General features: G+C 40.2%; 4 protein-coding genes across 13 annotated transcripts in view; 1 reads left to right on the plus strand and 3 right to left on the minus strand.

Annotated features, from left to right (window-relative positions):
* The window catches only part of VPS35L (VPS35 endosomal protein sorting factor like), a 149,534-nt gene extending 142,198 nt beyond the window's left edge, over positions 1-7,336 (minus strand). For 2 of the 3 annotated variants that reach the window (XR_007722281.1, XM_050775006.1), the window contains exon 1: positions 7,172-7,282. Coding sequence is in view for 2 of the 3 variants with exons in the window: in XM_050775006.1 (XP_050630963.1) it covers positions 7,172-7,275 (104 nt within the window). In the remaining variant the exon portion in view is untranslated. Of the gene's footprint in view, positions 1-7,171 lie in introns of all 3 variants that reach the window. The other variant, XM_050775005.1, reaches the window with a different exon arrangement.
* IQCK (IQ motif containing K) overlaps positions 1-19,807 on the minus strand; it is a 959,718-nt gene that overhangs the window by 293,397 nt on the left and 646,514 nt on the right. The window lies entirely within an intron of this gene.
* The window catches only part of GDE1 (glycerophosphodiester phosphodiesterase 1), a 241,834-nt gene that overhangs the window by 178,305 nt on the left and 43,722 nt on the right, over positions 1-19,807 (plus strand). The window lies entirely within an intron of this gene.
* The window catches only part of CCP110 (centriolar coiled-coil protein 110), a 30,071-nt gene continuing 20,811 nt past the window's right edge, over positions 10,548-19,807 (minus strand). For 4 of the 8 annotated variants that reach the window (XM_050775002.1, XM_050774995.1, XM_050774996.1 and 1 more), the window contains 7 exons: positions 19,059-19,160; positions 18,747-18,863; positions 18,080-18,153; positions 17,495-17,557; positions 15,975-16,034; positions 15,388-15,473; positions 10,548-12,778 (listed from right to left, as the gene is read on the minus strand). In XM_050775002.1, coding sequence (XP_050630959.1) covers positions 12,726-12,778; positions 15,388-15,473; positions 15,975-16,034; positions 17,495-17,557; positions 18,080-18,153; positions 18,747-18,863; positions 19,059-19,160 — 555 coding nt within the window. In that variant the 3' untranslated portion in view covers positions 10,548-12,725. The remainder of the gene's footprint in view (positions 12,779-15,387; positions 15,474-15,974; positions 16,035-17,494; positions 17,558-18,079; positions 18,154-18,746; positions 18,864-19,058; positions 19,161-19,807) is intronic. The other 4 variants (XM_050774998.1, XM_050774999.1, XM_050775000.1 and 1 more) reach the window with 2 other exon arrangements.

Consider the following 19,807-nt stretch of genomic DNA (forward strand, 5'->3'; position numbering starts at 1 on the left):
ACCACAGCACTCCAGCCTGGGCAACAGAAGGAGTCCCTCCCTCTTAAAAAGAAAAAAAAAAAAATCGGAAGGAGAGGAATACAGGAGCGGGGGAAGGCAGAAAATGTTTTTAAATGATTGTCTTTACATTTCTTAATCTCTATTATGAAGATCTGAGAATTTAATTTCATAGGTTATGGTTTAAAAATTTTTTTTTAACTCACATACTTAACCAAGTTTTTTATGCAATGTGTGTATCCACATATAATTTTAAAAGCTACCATAGTCACAGAACGTCAGGGCCACAAAGTCTTAGACAAGTTAACCCATTTGACCCCTTTCTCATCTCCTCCGTTGACTCTCCAAGCAGGAGAACACCTCAGCCAGTATGGAAAGTGACAGTCTCTCCTTGACCAAACTCCGGGCAGGTTCCTCTGAGTTCTCCCCAGCTAGTGCTTAGCTATTGGATTTCCATGTTTGTTTTTGCACCACCAAGCTTTAGCAAGAATTCTGTCAAGTTGATTGAGCCAGAATCCCCCTCCATATCCAATCGCCCTCAATATCTGATCAAATTCTTCTTCTACCCCTACTTGGCTACAAATTCCCACTGTTTCTTGTTGCATTAGAAGCTGAGGCGAATCTCTGTCCCCTATTGCAAAACCCCACTGTAGCAGCAGCCCAGAATAAGCCTGTCTCATCTCCTTTAACAAGCACCATGAATAATACTTTTGTTTTGTTTTTCTTTTTGACACAGAGTCTCGCTCTGTTGCCCAGGCTGGAGTGCAGTGGTGCGATCTCAGCTCACTGCAACCTCCACATCTCAGGTTTAAGCCATCCTCCTGCCTCAGCCTCCCGAGTAGCTGGGACCATAAGCACACCCCCACGCCCCGCTAATTTTTGTATTTTTTATTAGAAACGGGGTTTCACCACGTTGGCCAAGCTGGTCTTGAACTCCTGACCTCAGGTGATCCACCTGTCTCGGCCTCCCAAAGTGCTGGGATTAGAGGCATGAGCCACTGCGCCCGGCCAATAATTTTTCTTTAACAAAAGACATGTGCACTTCTCATTTGTAAAATATCACAACCCAGAAAATCAGCTTTCCTGGGCACACGGGACAATTCTTGTCTCCCCCAACCCACTTTAGGGAAAGAGGAACCTCAAAGAGCACAGGGACTTTCCTTGGACTCCAAGTCCCTTAAATTCATCCCCCTGCGCCACCTTCTGCTCCCATTTAGATTCTCAACTTTATTAACCTTTGCATGAAATACTGGCACCCCAGATCTAATTGTGCCATGCAACTAGTCAGCTTTACCCAAAATCCTCCATTAACCCAGAAACCCAAGCCAGTACAAACGAATTGAGCTCCCATGTCATTTCATTTCTATCCTTTCTACATGAACTTGGCTTTGAGTGTAGGAAAGGAGGAGAAAGGCTGGTTGACAATAATGAACCAGTTCTACTTTTATTTTTTTTTTAAGGGACAATCCCTTTCACAATAATTTGCCTAGTCCCTCTGGGATCATATTTACAAAATATACACTAACTTCATCTTCCAAAAGATTGCAATTGAAATTACCTATGAAATATTCTTGCATGGCCAGGCACAGTGACTCGTGCCTGTAATCCCAGCACTTTGGGAGACCAAGGCGGGCGGATCACCGGAGGTCAGGAGTTCGAGACCAGCCTGACCAATATGGAGAAACCCGTCTCTACCAAAAATACAAAATTAGCTGGGCGTGGTGCCACACGCCTGTAATCCCAGCTACTAGGTAGGTTGAGGCAGGAGAATCGCTTGAACCTGGGAGGCGGTGGTTGCAGTGAGCCGAGATCTCACTATTGCACTCCAGCCTGGACAACAAGAGCAAAACTCCAACTCAAAAAAAAAAAAAAAATTCTTCTAAACTCCCATCCCATCAAGGATGCTATCAGGCCATCCTTGATTTATTAAAAAACAAAACCCCAAAGGATAAATTTGAATAAGGATCATCAACGGTCAAGATGGAGTTTAAAATATCAAATCACACTTTTCCTCTTTTCAAATAACTTTTTTTTTTTTTTTTTTTTTTTTTGAGATGGAGTCTTGCTTCGTCCCCCAGGATGGAGTGCAGTCGCATGATCTCGGCTCACTGCAATCTCCACCTCCTGGATTCACGCAATTCTCCTGCCTCAGCCTCCCAGGTGGCTGGGATTACAGGTGTGTGTCACCATGCCTGGCTAATTTTTGTATTTTTAGTAGAGACAGGCTTTCACCATTTTGGCCAGGCTGGTCTAGAACTCCTGACCTCAAGTGAATTGCCCACCTTGGCCTCCCAAAGTGCTGGGATTATAGGTGTGAGCCACCACGCCCAGCCTCAAATGACTCTTAATTTTATCTGTTGTCAAGAAAAGTAGAATGTTGAAAGGTTCATTTAACAAAGCAGGAAATTTAATGGGACAGGAAAGTCAATTCCAAATGTGTTTTCTGTACCATTAGTAATTCTAATGAATTACTAACATTCAACAGCTGAGCAAACGCTAGATCAAAACAGAAATATGACTTCATATGCAACAACCAAATAACAGCTCTCATTTATTATGCACTTACTATATACCAGGCTCTGGGCCAGCCTTTACCTCCATTTCCTCATTTAATCAACCCAATGAGATAGGTACTATGCCCATTTTTCAGATGAAGAAGCTGAGGCTGTTAGAGTGCTGGTATCTTGTCAAAAGTGAGAGCAGCAACAGAATCAGATTCAGTAGTTCCATAGATTATCTACAGGTCATGTTGAGAACTTTAAAAATTAAGCATATGTCTATTTCCCTTAAAAGAGTGAAGTTTTGGAACGAATTTTATTTTTTTAAAAAAGGGGGATGGTGGTGAAAAAATGCCACTTCTGGGCCGGGCGCAGTGGCTCACGCCTGTAATCCCAGCACTTTGGGAGGCCGAGGTGGGTGGATCACCTGAGGTCAGGAGTTCGGGACCAGCCTGGCCAACATGGCAAAACCACGTGTCTACTAAAAACACAAAAAAATTAGCCACGCGTGGTGGCACACAACTGTAATCCCAGATACTCGGGAGGCTGAGGCATGAGAATTGCTTGAACCCAGGAGGGGACGTTGCCGTGAGCTGAGATCACGGCACTGCAAGACTCCGTTTCAAAAAAAAAAAAAAATACTGCTTGTGGAAATAAATCTTAAAATGTTTTTTCCTTCCTGAAAGCCCACAGTAAACCATCATATTTTGATTTTCTACCACTTCTTTGATAATTTCCTTAAATTTGCTCTCTGATCCCTAAGTCTGAGATGTTAAAGCATTTTCTTTAATCTCTGGATCTTTGGTAAGGCTAACAGCGACCTCTTGTGGGCATTTCCTCAAAAATCATTCCTTTTCTTTTTGCTAATATAGTTGATATAAACTGGTAAAAATTCCCCATAATTCCAACCCCCAGCAACGTGAGGGGCTTGTCTGGATCACTGGCACCTGCCACAGGAGAAAAGGCCACCATTTCACACCTCCACTATTGGCTGGGCTTAGCCCTTGGCTACTCAAAGTGTGGTTCACACATCACCAGCAATGACGTCACCTGGGTGGGCTAAAATACCCCACGCCTACAGAATCAGAATCTGCATTTTAACGAAATCCTCAGGTGGTTTATATGCACATGAAAGGCTGACAACAGCCTATTTTTAAATTATTTACCCCTGATCATATGGATACACAGAAATCCCACTATGATTAACCAGATTAATCTCCTTATACTGGAAACACCAAAATCCACTAAATGCTTTGCCCAACTATTTTAATTCTCAAATAACTTTTTGGTTACTAATCACATAATCGGACCACACAGCTTTTTCTTCCACAATCACAATATTACCCAGCCCCCTTCACCGCTACACATAAAAAACTCTTAAAATGATGTAGTGATTCTGACTCTAAGGGTTGGTTTTTTTTTTTTTTTTTTTTTTTTTTTTTTTTTCCTTTTTTGAGACAGAGTCTCACTGTGTCACCCAGGCTGGAGTGCAGTGCCGCGGTCTCAGCTCACTGCAACCTCTGCCTCCTGGGTTCAAGCAAATCTCCTGCCTCAGCCTCCGGAGTAGCTGGGACTACAGGTACCCGCCACCATGACTGAGGAATGTTTTTTTTTTCCCCTCTGGTAGAGACAGGGTTTCACTATGTTGGCCAGGCTGGTCTTGAACTCCTAACATCAAGTGATCCACCGGCCTTGGCCTCCCAAAGTGCTGGGATTAGAGGCATGAGCCACCTTGCCTGGCCCAAAGGGTGGTATTTTCAAGTGTGCTATAACCACAGGATTAAAGGGAAAATGTGATCTAGGGTATACAGGACATCTCATCTCCTAGCCAGGCCAAAATACAGCAGGGATAGCAAAAACTGTGGCTAAAAAGAGGCATTCCTGGGGAGACTCATGACAAGGCAGTGGGATTTGGGGAACCCCGCAAGCCAGAAACCTCAGCCCAGGATATATAGATTTGAGGTCCAGCTGACAAGGATGATTACTATCATAGCCTCTGGCTTCCAAACCTCAGCTATCCCTTGTGGGGCTAATTATTTTAAGTAAACTGCTTCATTTCTCTGCCTCTATTTCTTCATCCAAAACATGGGGTTGTTTTAAGAACCAAATGACGTTACACGTTATACACTTTACGAGTGGCGTCTGACAGAAAATAAGGACTTGATAAATGCAAATTTAATGACAGAAACTCATTTCTCCTCTGTAGTCCTTCTCAGTCTCCTCATTCATTCATAAATATTATTCAGCACTCACCATCATGTTTTAGGTGCCACATACAAAGATGGACAAAACTCACTCCATTTTTTTTTTTTTTTTTTTTTTTTTTTGAGACGGAGTCTCAATCAGTAGCTCAGGATGGAGTGTAATGGCATAATCTTGGCTCACTGCAACCTCCACCTCCTGGGATCAAGTGATTCTCCTAGGATCAAGCGATTCTCCCACTTTAGCCTCCCAAGTAGCTGGGATTACAGGAACCTGCCATCATGCCCGATTACTTTTTGTATTTTTGTAGAGATGGGCTTTCACCATGTTGGGCAGGCTGGTCTTGAACTCCTGACCTCAGGTGATCCACCCGCCTCGGCCTCCCCAAGTGCTGGGATTACAGGCCATGAGAGACTGCGCCCAGCCAGTCCTTTTAACTTTTAAGGAGCAAGAAGTCTATTAGGGAAACAGAAAGATGAATGTGCACTTCGAAGGAAAATGTTTAGAGCACGGGCCAGGCGCGGTGGCTCACGCCTGTAATCCCAGCACTTTGGGAACCCGAGGTGGACGGATCACTTAAGGTCAGGAGTTCCAGACCAGCCTGGCCAACATGGTGAAACCCCGTCTCTACTAAAAATACAAAAATTAGCCAGGCGTGAGGGTGTGCGCCTGTAATCCTAGCTATTCGGGAGACTGAGGCAAAGAATCACCTGAACCCGAAGGTGGAGGTTGCGGTGAGCCAAGATCAGGCCACTGCACTCAAGACTGGGTGAGACTCCGTCTCAACAAAAGCTACAACAACAAAATGTTTAGCGCATGGCCAGATTAGGAACTATAGAGACCCTGAACAATAAAAGCGTTATGGCACCTGTTTGCCTGCTTATAAAATTAAAATGCCAAAGGTAAAAATGTACTGGGATGCAGAGATTAAGACAACATCTCCCTGGATTTTTTTATTGCAAACTCCAGATAAATCCGCTGAAGTCAAACGTTTCCCATGTTTTTGATAAGCTTTTTGGTCAAGCTAGCATGACTTTTTTATTTTTATTATTTTTTTTGAGACAGAATCTCACTCTGTTGCCCAGGCTGGAGTGCAGTGGCACGATCTCAGTTCACTGCAACTTCCACCTCCCAGGTTCAAGCGATTCTCCTGCCTCACCCTCCAGAGTAGCTGGGATTACAGGTGCGTGCCACCACACCCAGCTAATTGTTGTGTTTTTAGTAGAGACTAGGTTTCACCATGTTGGCCAAGCTGGTCTCGAACCCCTGACCTCAGGTGATCCGCCAGCCTCGCCCTCCCAAAGTGCTAGGATTAGAGGCGTGAGCCACCGTACCTAGCCAGCATGACTATTAACTGAAAGAAAACTCAGGCCGTGGAAGTGCTCAGAGGCATTCAATGCTGATGTAGCGTGTCAAGGAAGCAGTCTCTTAAGTGTTGGAAAAGTGAAAGGAATAAGACGAAATCAACTGTTTGTCAAGCACAAAAGCAGAAGGTTGTACCTGATTATTTCTAAGGTCTTTCATTTGCTCATTTAATCTAAGCTACTTCACATCATTTGAAGAGAAAGTAAATTATCTCGCTTTCTGAGAGATTCTCCGTCCTCAAATCCCACTATCATCACCAACACAAACTTGCTCAAGTTCTTCACTCACACACATACCACCTGCTGAACCCTGACGCTTCAGCCACTCACTCCTAGCTACTCCACACAAGGGACCTAAGGGCCTGCCAACCACGCACACGCCACGCCCTCCCCTATGGTGAACTCCTGTTCATTCTCCAAGACCCAATTTGGAGGATTAACTGTTCCTCTTTGAAGGAATAACTGCCCTAGATCCAATAACAGGAATAACTGTTCCTCTTTGAAGCCTTCCCCCAGCCCCTTGGTGGGGATAATCACTCCCTTCTTGGTGCCTCAGCCGAATGCCTTCTTTGGACATCCCCTCTACTGTGTGTCTGCTCCATTATACTGTGAGCTCCTTGAGGCCAAGGAATAAGTCTGAGGGCTGTGCTTAGGGTAGGATGAATGGCGGCCATTTTACAGATGAGAAAAGCAAGTCTCCAGGTGAACAGAGGAGCTCAGGACACTGACCAACAGCCAGGTCTCCCGACTCGTCCAGACTTAGAGCTGAGCCCACCATTACCCTCATCCAGAGACCCCAGAACCCGCGCCAACTTCTGGGGACGCGGAAGCCTGGAAACTCAAGTCTTCTTTAAGGAATGAATGGACAGGGACCCGTGGAAGGCGCAGAGAGGCAGCAGACGGGGAGAGAACCAAGAACCCGCCCGTCTGGCTTCAGACTGCTCCACTGAACCGCGGTAGCGGGCAGGGATTCTACGGTCAAGACAACTTGGGGGTGGGCGGTCGACCACCATAACCAGACAGAGAGGAATTCACACTCTCAGACCCAGGCCGACCCCATCACAACTAAAACAGCCCCTCCCAGAAGCCCACCCGCCGCTGCTTCCTTACCAAGGAAAGACCGCCATCTTCCCAGTCACATGACCGCTTGTTCTGGGGCCGTCTGCTCGGCTTCCCATCCAGACCCCGCCACGCCCCTCAACCCCGGCCGCCATGTTTGTGAAGGGCACCTGCCCCGCCCCACTAAGTCCGCACTGCACCTTCTGCGGGCGCCATGTTTGTGAGGGGCAGGCGACGCTCCGCACAGTACAGACTTCATTTTCAGCTGACGCCATGCTTGTGAGGGGCAGCTGCCCACTCCGGACAGCCCAGGTTACAACTTCCGCCGGCGCCATGCTTCTGAGGAGCAGCGTCGGTCACGGCCAGCGTGCCCTAGAGTTTCTGTGAGCCATGATTGTAAAGGGCAGCTGTCTACAGTGCCGGGTGGTCCCGCCTGCGGGCGTCATGATGGTGAAGGGCTTGACTGCTGTTTAGCCCACCTGCGTCCTCTAGGGGCGGAAAGGACTCCAGAAGGCGGCGGAGCGAAGACGCAAACTGAGGTTCCGCCAGCACCTGGTTTTGCGGCTAATGCGCTGTTTGGCGTGGGTCAGCCATGCCCCCTCTAGGCGGCTGCTTTACCCACTGCTTTGCGGGCGGTTTTAGGCACTTCCAGAATGCCCTTCCCACGACTAGCAACCAAGGGCTGCCCTAGATCCAATATGATTGACTGCCAATAATGCACGGGGGGGAAATTAGGGTTCGCATTTCCTCCAACTTGGCAAAGCAGTTTCTAGGAAGGTGGATATCAATTTCGACCCCAGAACGTTTTTAAAATTATTTTAGGCCGGGAGCGGTGGCTCAGGCCTATGATCCCAGAACTTTGGGAGGCTGAGGCCGATGGGTCACCTGATGTCAGGAGTTCAGGACCAGCCTGGGCTACAAGAGCGAAACTCAGTCTCAAAAACAATTTTTTTAAATTATTATTTTTATAACCTACTTATCCATTATGGTCCCTTAGAGAGAAGGCATTCAATGTTTTTATAACTCTTACTTTTCATTCGGGGGTGGTGGTCTGTGGTTGTTCATGGGATGGTGACCTATGACAGGGAAAAGGATCATCTCCGGAACGGGCCCTCCAGTGTTCAGCTCAGTATAGGTAGGAAAGTATTTCCAGTCGTACCTACTGTTCCCAACACTGGAAGTGAACAAGGGTTAAAGGGTGGCCAGGGGAAAGCGAGGAGCTCTTCCCATACAGCCTTGCATGTTATCACATGCAACATCTCAATAAGAGGTCAAGGTGAGGAGCCTTTTCCTAGGCTCACATTACATGATTAGGCAGTAACAAGAGGAGGATTCTTAAAGTTGTGCAAATTAACAGCCTTGATGTGAGCTTCAACCTTCGTATTCTTTTCTCCCTCTCCTTCCCTTAGCAGGCTTCTCTCTCTTAATAAGTTAAGACATTTCCAGCTTGAGTTTTACCTTCTGAAAAGTCCAACTTTTAGTAGAGATGGGTTTTCACCATGTTGGCCAGGCTGGTCTCAAACTCCCGACTTCAGGTGATCCTTCCGCCTTGGCCTCCTAAAGTGTTGGGATTACAGGCGTGAGCCACTGCACCTGGCCCAGGGGATATATTAAATAATGAGATGTATCTTTCATGGAACTTGTAATTGTAAAGAACGATTATATACAATATTTGTTTTGGCCAAATACTTTTCAATATCTATTTTTCTTTTTTCTTTTTTTTTTTTTTTTTTGGAGACAAAGCCTCACTCACACTGGAGTGCAGTGGTGCGATTATAGCTCACTGGGGCCTGTAACTCCTGGGCTCAAGTGATCCTCTTGCCTCAGCCTCCAGAGTCCCTAGGACTACAGATGTGAACCACCATGCCTGGCTAATATCTATTTCTTTTTTGTTTCGAGATGGAGTCTCGCTCTGTCTCCCAGGCTGGAGTGCAGTGGCACAATCTCAGCTCACTGTAGCCTCTGCCTCCCAGGCTCAGGCGATTCTCTTGCTTCAGCCTCCCAAGTAGCTGGAACTACAAGCATGCACCACTACGCCCAGCTAATTTTGTATTTTTAGTAGAGACGGGGTTTCACCATGTTAGCCAGGCTGGTCTCAAACTCCTGATCTCGTGATCCACCCGCCTTGGCCTCCCAAAGTGCTGGAATTACAGACATGAGCCGCCATGCCCGGCCTATCTGTTTCTTAATAGTCCTTCCCCTGGTAAATAAAAACAATCAAACTAGATTTTCTTTAAGATGAAAGTTTATTTTGCTTTTTGCCTAGAAACAAAACTAGTGAAAATAAAAGTATAAAAATAAATACAATTTACATTAATGAACATTCCACTCAAAAATAAGCAAAAAAAAAGTATATAAATAAAAATCCATCAAAAGCACAAAATAGTGTCTGGCACTTGTATGAGAAAAAGCTATGAACACCAAAAAAATGTGTAAAACATATGCTTTTATCTTTAAATTAAAAAAACACGCAAGTTTCTCATCCTTCCTCTAAAGCTAGTTTTAACTATCTTCAAAACATACTATTTGTTTTAACTAATTTGCATTACACACACGCAAAAAAAAATACACAAAAACTGTTAGCACGTTTCTTACTGGAGAGACCCACAATGCTATGAATAAGCTGTATCCTGAGTTTTCAGAATGATAAAGCACAGTTTATCATATTAAGAAGACAATTTGATACTTTCCCTATAAATTTAAAAAAATGGGTCACTTGGACTTTTCTTGACCATCTTCTAATTTTCTGGTTCACTCATTCAATACATGATACATCTCAATAAAGAAAATCAAGTTTACACCAGGGTGGCTTATTATTTCTGTCTATAGCTGGATGTCAAAGTTAAATTTAAAATGGCACAGAAAATTGGAGAAAACAATCTTCATCTCCGTATTCTTAAAAGGATATTAAGTATACAGGCTGCATTTTCAAAATACCAGTATCTCTTTAAAATTTAAATTAGATTAAATATACACTATCTCAATTTTATGTGAAAAGCACAAAGCCCTTTTTGGAAATGGTATGATAAATTAATAGTGACATTCTCCCTCATGAAGGCATGTTTTCTTAACATTTGTTGGTTGATACTTTTTTTTTCTTTTTTTTTGAGACAGAGTCTCGCTCTGGAGTGAGGTGGCACAATCTCGGCTCACTGCAACCTCTGCCTTCCAGGTTCAAGCAGTTCTCCTGTCTCAGCCTCTCAAGTAGCTGGAACTACAGGCAGGCACCACCACACCCAGCTAATTTTTGTATTTTTAGTAGATATGGGATTTCGCCACATTGGCCAGGCTGGTCTCAAACTCCTGATCTCATGATCCACCCGCCTTGGCCTCCCAAAGTGCTGGAATTACAGGCATGAGCCACCATGCCCGGCCTATCTATTTCTTAATAGTCCTTCCCCTGGTAAATAAAAACAATCAAACTAGATTTTCTTTAAGATGAAAAGTTTATTTTGCTTTTTGCCTAGAAGCAAAACTAGTAAAAATAAAAGTATAAAAATAAATACAATTTACATTAATGAACATTCCACTCAAAGTAAAAATAAGCAAAAAAATGTATATAAATAAAAATCAATCAAAAGCACCAAACAGTGTCTGGCACTTGTATGAGAAAAAGCTATGAACACCAAAAAAATGTGTAAAACACACGTTTTTATCTTTAAATTAAAAACACACTCAAGTTTCTCATCCTTCCTCTAAAGCTAGTTTTAACTGTCTCCAAAACATACTATTTGTTTTAACTAATTTGCATTAACCACACAAAGAGTGCACAAAACTGTTAGCATGTTTCTTACTGGAGAGACCCACAATGCTATGAATAAGCTGTATCCTGAGTTTTCAGAATGATAAAGCACAGTTTATCATATTAAGAAGACAATTTGATACTTTGCCTATAAATTTTAAAAAATGGGTCACTTGGACTTTTTTTGACCATCTTCTAATTTTCTAGTTCACTCATTCAATACATGATACATCTCAATAAAGAAAATCAAGTTTACACCCAGGGTGGCTTATTATTTCTGTCTATAGCTGGATGTCAAAGTTAAATTTAAAATGGCACAGAAAATTGGAGAAAACAATTTTCACCTCCGTATTCTTAAAAGGATATTAAGAATATGTACAGGCTGCATTTTCAAAATACCAGTATCTCTTTAAAATTTAAATTAGATTAAATATACACTATCCCAATTTTATGTGAAAAGCACAAAGCCCTTTTTGGATATCTATTATGGTATGATAAATTAATAGTGACATTCTCTCTCATGAAGTCATGTTTTCTTGGTAACATTTGTTGATTGATACTTTTTTTTTTTTTTTTGAGACAGTCTCACTCTGTTACCCAGGCTGGAGTGCAATGGCACAATCTTGCCTCACTGCAACCTCTGCCTCCCAGGTTCAAGCGATTCTCCTCTCTCAGCCTCCCAAGTAGCTGGAACTACAGGCATGCACCATCATGCCCGACTAATTTTTGTATTTTTAGTACAGATGGGGTTTCCCCATGTTTGGTCAGGCTGGTCTCAAACTCCTGACCTCAGGTGATCCACCCGCCTTGGCCTCCCAAAGTGCTGGGATTACAGGCGTAAGCCACCTTGTCTGGCCAGTTTTTATGGATACTTTTAATGGATATGTTAGTGATGAAAAATCTTAAACATGGGTGTCTTCAAGCAACGCAGAATTTTAACCAGGCAATATTCTTATCCTGAAATCTGGATTTATTATTTATATAGCCCTTTATTCTCTCCTAAATCAAGCATGCTAGAAAAAACAGACTATGAAGAACAAAATATACAGACTAAATATAAAATATAACTGCATGCAACATATTATTATTTTACAGAAATGGATGTAATAATGCATTCCCAAGAGCTACATTCAAGAAGATTGTGCTGTCTTCCCCAAATTTGTTACCCGTCACAGAAAGATCTTATAACCTACTACAAATGTTTCTAACAGTACTGGGGTAACAAACGTGAAGCCTAACATTTCTGTAAAACAACTAGTTGTTCACAGGAATGTATGCTTCTGACCAAAATGGTGACCCACATTAACTTCTGTAGTAGATTTTAGTGGACCACAATTGGCTACATGGTTATACTATAAGTCAAAGAATGTGGACTTTGAGCGGTTAATCCAAGTTTTTAAAGTTATAAAATGAGAGAAAGGGATTCTTCTGCAATAAGTTCCCTTTGAATCTAACTCAAAAATCACTATGCAGAGATAATGAAATTTATGTTTTAGAACTTATTTATAATTTGTCTTATCTTTTCAATATTCTGTAAAAGTAAACCCAAACATCCTTGATGTTTACAAAAAGGGTCTCTGTAGACATCTGGGCATATAAAACAAACTTAGGTTTGTATAGGTAAGCACAGAGATGATGCAATTACTAAACACTAATTTGTCTTCACCCAAACTTATTATTAAGAGGAAAATAGGGGCGTTGAGCAGGAATTACCAAACTGACCAAATGATCCAGATAAGGGCTCAGCCTTCTGATGTCACTTTGTCTGTGTAAACAGAGTCCAGGGTTAAATAAAGTCTTGGGCAGGGAAAATAACATGGATAATAATCCTCCCCCAGTTTTATCCTAATGAATGTTGTCTTCTTAAATTGTCGCAACATTTGGCCGCTTTCTTTGGATTTTTCCTGCATATACTCCTAAAAATAGAGCAAAATTAGTATTACTTTTCAATGGTAGGTTTTCTATAATGATACAATTTAATGAGTTTTTACTCTGGAACAAACACTAAGCTAGGCAATATACATTATCATATTTAATCATTATATGAATCATCCTGAGGTAGAAATTGTTATGACCATTTTAAGTCTAATAAAACCGAGGCATAGGAGAGCACTTGCCTAACGAACAGAGCTAGAAGAACTCTGATAACCCAGTTCCACCTGATGTGTTATTTTACTTAGCCATTTTGCATGACCACCTCCTACTCTGCTTTGATTAGTGGTTTCTGAATTTCACTATATAAACTCTAGTCAAGCACAAAACATCAAATGAAGAAATGTGTTTTAAAACTAAGTCAAAGATCACTTACGATAAAATCAGAGATTGCAATTTAGGTTTGTAAAACTATAACTAAATGCTTTGCAGCGTACTTTAACATTTTAGAATTCTAATTCAGTCTAAGAGTATGATATTCTATCATAACAAAAATTAGTTTTCTATAAATTGCTTAACAAAGAATTTGCCTCTGTTTAGAGCAAATCAAAACATAATTTCAAATTTGTTTAAAACGTAATTCAGACCATTAAAACTCTAAGCAGGAAAGAGTAATATTTTAAAAAGCGACAATGGATTCCTGTGTTCAGATTCATAGTTAGCATTTTAACCAGCCAGTATCCCAAACTCTCAGTTTATATAAAAGAATACAATTCTGTCTAGACAAGGTGGCTCACACCTGTAATCCCAGAGCTCTGGGAGGCCGAGGTGGGTGGATCACCTGAGGTCAGGCATTTGAGACTGGCCTGGCCAGTATGGTAAAACCCCATCTCTACTAAAAACACAAGAAATTAGCTGGGCGTGGTGGCACGCGCCTGTAATTCCAGCTACTCAGGGGGCTGAAGCAGGAGAATGGCTTGAACCTGGGAGGCAGAGGTTGCAGTGAGCCAAGATCACACCACTGCACTCTAGCCTGGGCAACAGAACAAGACTCTGTCTCAAAATAAAAATAAAAACAAAAAAGAATACAATTCTTTAGTCTCTTTCTATTGTGTAAATATGCACTCACGTGTAAGTAAATCTTTAGAAAACAACAGCAACAGATTTTTGTACTTGTTTAGGTACATATTAATTGTACATGTTAATTCAAGGGTTAAGTTCATTTGTATTAATAATTATGTTTCAATGCAATTAAACCTCAATAGTTCAAAATAATGAACTTCATTGTATGTTACTAACTTCAATGACTGCCTATACATCCTTTATACTGTTGAGTATTGCTGAATAAAAACAGTACTTGCATTTTGCTTATAAGTTCACAAGTGACAAATAGTGGAGATGAAATGCATGAGAAAAGAACATGGAGAGTAGTCACTGTGGTAAATTGATATCAGGCAAAACAATACTAATTCCTCAATGATTTTCCAACTTGCTAGGTTTCAGTGCAATATAGAATATTAACATGAGAAAAACAGAAAATGTCTTAAAATTCCACAGGTCTGGTGTTTGGTCTGAGTCCTTTCAAATGGTTATCTTTCAAACTAGCTTATTCTGACTGCCTCTGGAGTAAGCAGTATCTTCAGCTATGTAATCCTTTAAGACAATTCCATTAACTGTCACTCACAATGATTTCCAAAGATGACCTTTTAAATTACCCTATCTATGTGTGACACTATGAATTACATTCACTACAAACATACAAAAGGTCAGCCATCATTTCAAAGTTATGATCAATAGCTTGTTTCCTCCTAATTTGAAGGAAATCACTTAGTAATAAAAGCTCTAAAATTTGCCTAATTGTATATTAATGGAAAGATTAGAATTGATTAAAGGTTGAATCTTCAATGCCTGGTGATTAATTTAGGTTTCTTGTAAATGTCTAGAAAGCAGTATAGTTAAAGCACAACAATTGGAAAGTATTTTTAAATGGATCACATAATTTTTAAGTGAGCTTAATCAAAGTATCTTAACAAAGATACCTAAAAAATATTACAGCATTTGGTTAAGAGCTTTGAATTAGCTCAAGAATGAGTTTGTCTTCTTGCCACCATAAACAGAATTTTAAAACACAGTTTTTAGTTTAGCCATTACTCCTCAAATAATGAACATAAGGAGAGATTTAGCTCAAGCCTCGGACTGAGCAAAATATGAAGCCCTCCTCCCACTGGCATATTCACATGTGATCTTATAGTCTGAGGGAGAAAGTTTTATCCCCTTATGTGTAGACACACTTCCCCAAGCTGAACAGACAATGCACAGACTTAGCACCAGAGATGATCATTATCTTTTATTCATTAAATAAAAAGGTTTTCTGAATTAAGCATGGCAAATTCTACAATTTTTTCAGAATGAAAAATACATGGTGCTTTCCATAGAAACATTATAGATATCAAGACTGGAATCACACTTTTACTAAGACTTCCTGACTGCCATACAATGCTAAGACCAAAAAACACTAATAAGATGACCATGAATATGCCAAAATTATGGTGGCAAGGAAAGACAATCTATTCCACTTCTGTGGCCTGAGTTATGGGGCAGCTTGTGCACTTCCTTCTATTGAATGGGCTTCAGGAATTCATTTTCTACAAACCTGAAACAGGCACTCTGTTAGGCACTCTGCTCTGTGAAGGCTTCTGTCTATTTTGCACAACCCCCTTCACTGATGTCTTAGGGGTTCTAATTGAATATAAAAAAATTAATAAGTCACTGGCATTAAGGTCTAAATGTTCAAAATTCAAAGAAAGCAATCACATTGCATCAACTGTCCAAAGCACAAATAAGCTTGAAAAGAACTGAAGTCTCATGCATGCGCACAGTAAGGAAAGCTAAACTCTGGCTTCAGCAGGAGACTATAAGCATGAGTCACACTCTGTTGGAGAATCACTTCGGTGATGCTGAACTTACTATATGGATATTTAAAATACTTTATGAGTAAAATGGTATGAAATGAAAAGTAAAAACATGCCAACATAAGACAGTAATTAGAATACACAACAGTACACCAAGAGGGTTACATTTGAAGACAAAACTTTAAAACATCTTTCCCAATGCTATAAAGAAAAAAATCCCATTTGAAAAACCATTATCCTTTATGTAAAGAACACTAGATTTATTTTTCCCTCTCAAATCTAATCTTGGTTTCCGTAGTTTTCAATACCCGTGGTGTGGCATTCTTACCCTTGTCTACTAAGTAGCCTATGAACAGGTGCATTCTGTCCTTGGTTTGGCTGAAGGACTCTGTTGACAAATTAAATAAAAAATTAATTTAAAAGGATAAATTCCACTTTTTTCCCATTTTCTTTCAACGGATGAAAGATGATGATCATAAGGTAAAATTCAACTATGCAACATGGCCTATATATTACCACAAAGCAGAACAAATCGACTAAAGCATATTAATATGATACTTACATTTTACTCACTAAGAGTCCAAACCTTAGGTTTTTACAGGCAAAGAAATGTCCAACATATAGACTAACCCTTGTGCTTGTAGATAATTTCCTTATACATATACTTTACAAAAGTTAACTTTTCCTTTCAAACCAGTGAGAGAAGAAAGTATCACTCTCATTTTACAGGAGTAAAAAACAGGTCAGAAATAATCAAGTTCACTTTTTAGCTTTCATTATTATTTATTTATTTATTTATTTATTTTGAGATGGGTCTTATTTACTATGTTACCCCGACTGGTTTGAACCCCTGGGGTTACGCTATCCTCCTGCCTCAGCCTCCCGAGTAGCTGGGATCATAGAAGCATGCCACTGCAGCCAATTTAAGTTAGTTTTTCTTTTTGAGACAGTCTTGCTCTATCGCCCAGGATGGAGTACAGTGGTGCAGTCTCAGCTCACTGCAACCTCCGCCTCCCGGGTTCAAGCAATTCTCCTGCCTCAGCCTCCTGAGGAGCTGAGATTACAGGCACGTGCCACCATACCCGGCTTTTTTTATTTTTTTATTTTTTTATTTTTACTAGAGACAGGGTTTCACCATCTTGACCCGGCTGGTCTTGAACTCCTGACCTCGTGATCCACCCACCTCAGCCTCCCAGAGTGCTGGGATAACAGGCATGAGCCACTGCACCTGGCCCAGCTTAAGTTAGCTTTCTAAGGTTTTTAAATAAGTATCAAAGATCCTCTGGACTGTGTAACCGAACTCAAGACATATCACGCTCAAAATTTCAACCACAGATAGTATGTCCTACAAAAGCTCCAGATACATCTGGTCTGACAGCCAGGTATTCATATGAATCTTGAGCCTGAGGACCACCCCCCACCCAATTCAGCAAGAAGTTATCTACTGATGTCAAGTAGAACAAAGTCAACAAAAATGAAGTTTGGGATTTAAATTTTTTTTTTTTTGAGATAGAGTTTCACTCTTGTTGCCCAGGCTGGAGTGCAATGGCACGATCTTGGCTCACTGCAACCTCTGCCTCCCGGGTTCAAGCAATTCTCCTGCCTCAGCCTCTTGAGTAGCTGGGATTGCAGGCATGTGCCACCATGCCCAGCAAAGTTTGTATTTTTAGTAGAGACGGGGTTTTCCATGTTGGTCAAGCTGATCTCAAACTCCCAACCTCAGGTGATCCATCCGCCTTGGCTTCCCAAAGTGCTGGGATTACAGGCATGAGCCACTGTGCCCAGCCAATTTTTTTTTTTCTATAAAAAACAAAAAGCCTCTCATTAAGACTAAGTGATTTTTCTCACCTTGTTTCAGAAGGATTTTGTTTAACCAGAAATTTCTTATTTGGCATTCCCATTTCAGCAGCTCTAACACAATATAAAAATAAGGACATAATGTATTTAGAGAAGGGAGGAAAACATGCTTACAAATGTAATACAGGAGACAGAAACAAATCATCATTTAGAAGCTGGTGTACTACTGGAAGACCTGTACTAAGCATATTAAAGACTCTATTCAAGAAAGAAGAATTTTTTAAGAAGTTACTAAGATATTTTTCCCATTAAGTCTTTATTCCCCAGAAACCTTTAGGACATCAGAAAAAGCATACATTTAGTCACTGAACATAAAGATTAACTGTTTTTAAGATTGATCAACTATCAGTTATATGAGTTGAATGTTGTCAAATTTAGTAAATAAATTCATCTAAGATGAAATGAGATTTTAGCACCTGATTTTAATAAATTTCTTTATATAAAGGGGATTTCTATCAGCTCAACTGCAGAAAAATTAACCCTTCTTTACTTCTAAATTTAAATATGCAAATAGACCAACAGATGACTACAATTAATTGGTTTGATAACTAACATGACGTGATACAAAAAACTTACTTCATGTATTTCTTCCTATCAAGAGACTTCTGCGTTGCAGCTGAAAGAGCCACTCGTGGACTTTTCATTTTATCCTTTAATATACAAAAGTAATGTCAAACTCTACTGGTACCAATTAATACCACTATATTATAATACAGAATGATCCCAAACTGCCTGGAAAAGCTTCTCTCTACTAACATTTTTAATTTAGTTAAATCATCTTGTTTTGTAGTTTTGAAGCAGTCTAATTCTAAGAATAATTAGAATTATGTAAATTTTGCTTGCTTTTCCTTTGCCAATTACACTAATTGATTCAAATCACAAACTCTGATATACTTCAAATTAATCTGGAGCCTGTTTTCTAACTCAGACTTCAAAAAAAGTAAAACCCATGTTATAACTGAATTCAAGAAAATTCAATCAGGAGCAGCTGATAGACTGTATAAGCCATCTGAGCAAAACATTCAAAGCTTCAACTCTAAAATCCAAGCAGAAAACAATATGTAATTCTTAAATTATGTAATTCTTTTAAATCTATCTACAGATTTAAATGTTGCTAGTAATTCCAGGAATTACTTGTGCTTAAGAATTATCAGAAGGGTGCTGAAGTCAACCAAAAATGACATTTAATATCAATTATCCTAAACCCAGAAGAACTCTATTCATTAGAAATCATGTAACATACCATTTGCCTGAGCATTTTCTCTTTGCGAACTTCTCGATCATGATGTAGAATAGACATTCTTTCAGTTGCATCCATTACAAAGAATATGTCATGAATACCATACAGCGCAGCTCGCAACTAGACACAAGAAAAGAAAATATTGTATACGTTTAGATGATGAGGTCAGAGTTTAGGAATACTATATACCATGTACACTTACTTATAGAAAAAGGTTAAAATAATTTTCATTGAAATCTATTTTCAGTAATTAAATAAAAAAGGAGAAATATAATATGTCCATGTCTTAAAAGCCTTCAGGAGCCACGTATTTACCTGAGCTAACACTCTTTCCTGAAGTGAAGCATCTTGAGCTGAAACAACGCCTCTCTTCAATGGTGCTTCTGACTGAAAACTTCTTATGAATTCCATAGTATCCTGAAAAAAGAAATGCTCCTTCAAACACACTTTTCTAGAAAGATTTGTGATCACTGGAGTTTCCTTTCTTCTTTTTCTCAGTCAATCCAAAATTACAGTCTTTCCTCAGTATCTGTGGGGGACTGGTTCCAGGAATCCCTTAGATACCAAATCCAAGGATGCTGGAGTCCCTTATATAAAATGGTTATCTGCATATAACCTAAGCACATCTCCCATGTACTTTAAATCATCTCTAGATTAGTTAAAATACCTAATAAACGTACATGCTACATAAATAGTTGTTATATTGTTTAGGAAATAATGACAAGAAAAAAAAAATCTGTACATGTTCAGTACAGACACAACCATCATTTGTTTTTTCTGAATTATTTTTGATTCATGGTTGGTTGAATCCACAGATGTGGAACCCAGAGATAGAGGGCCAACTGTACTAAGAACGTAAATAAAACTGTTACTTATTAGAAGTCAAACACCACTCACTTTCAAGCAAGAGAAATACACACAAACTGCTTCATTTACATGTTATTCATAATATTATCTGAGTAAGATTAACAATTATTAGGGGAACCAGCCCCCAGTATTTCAACGTAGATTCTTTCTATTTTCCATAAGTGTTGGCTGGCTGAGAAATAAAGAGAAAGAGTACA

Source organism: Macaca thibetana, chromosome 20, assembly GCF_024542745.1.
Source record: "Macaca thibetana thibetana isolate TM-01 chromosome 20, ASM2454274v1, whole genome shotgun sequence".
NCBI lineage: Eukaryota > Metazoa > Chordata > Mammalia > Primates > Cercopithecidae > Macaca > Macaca thibetana.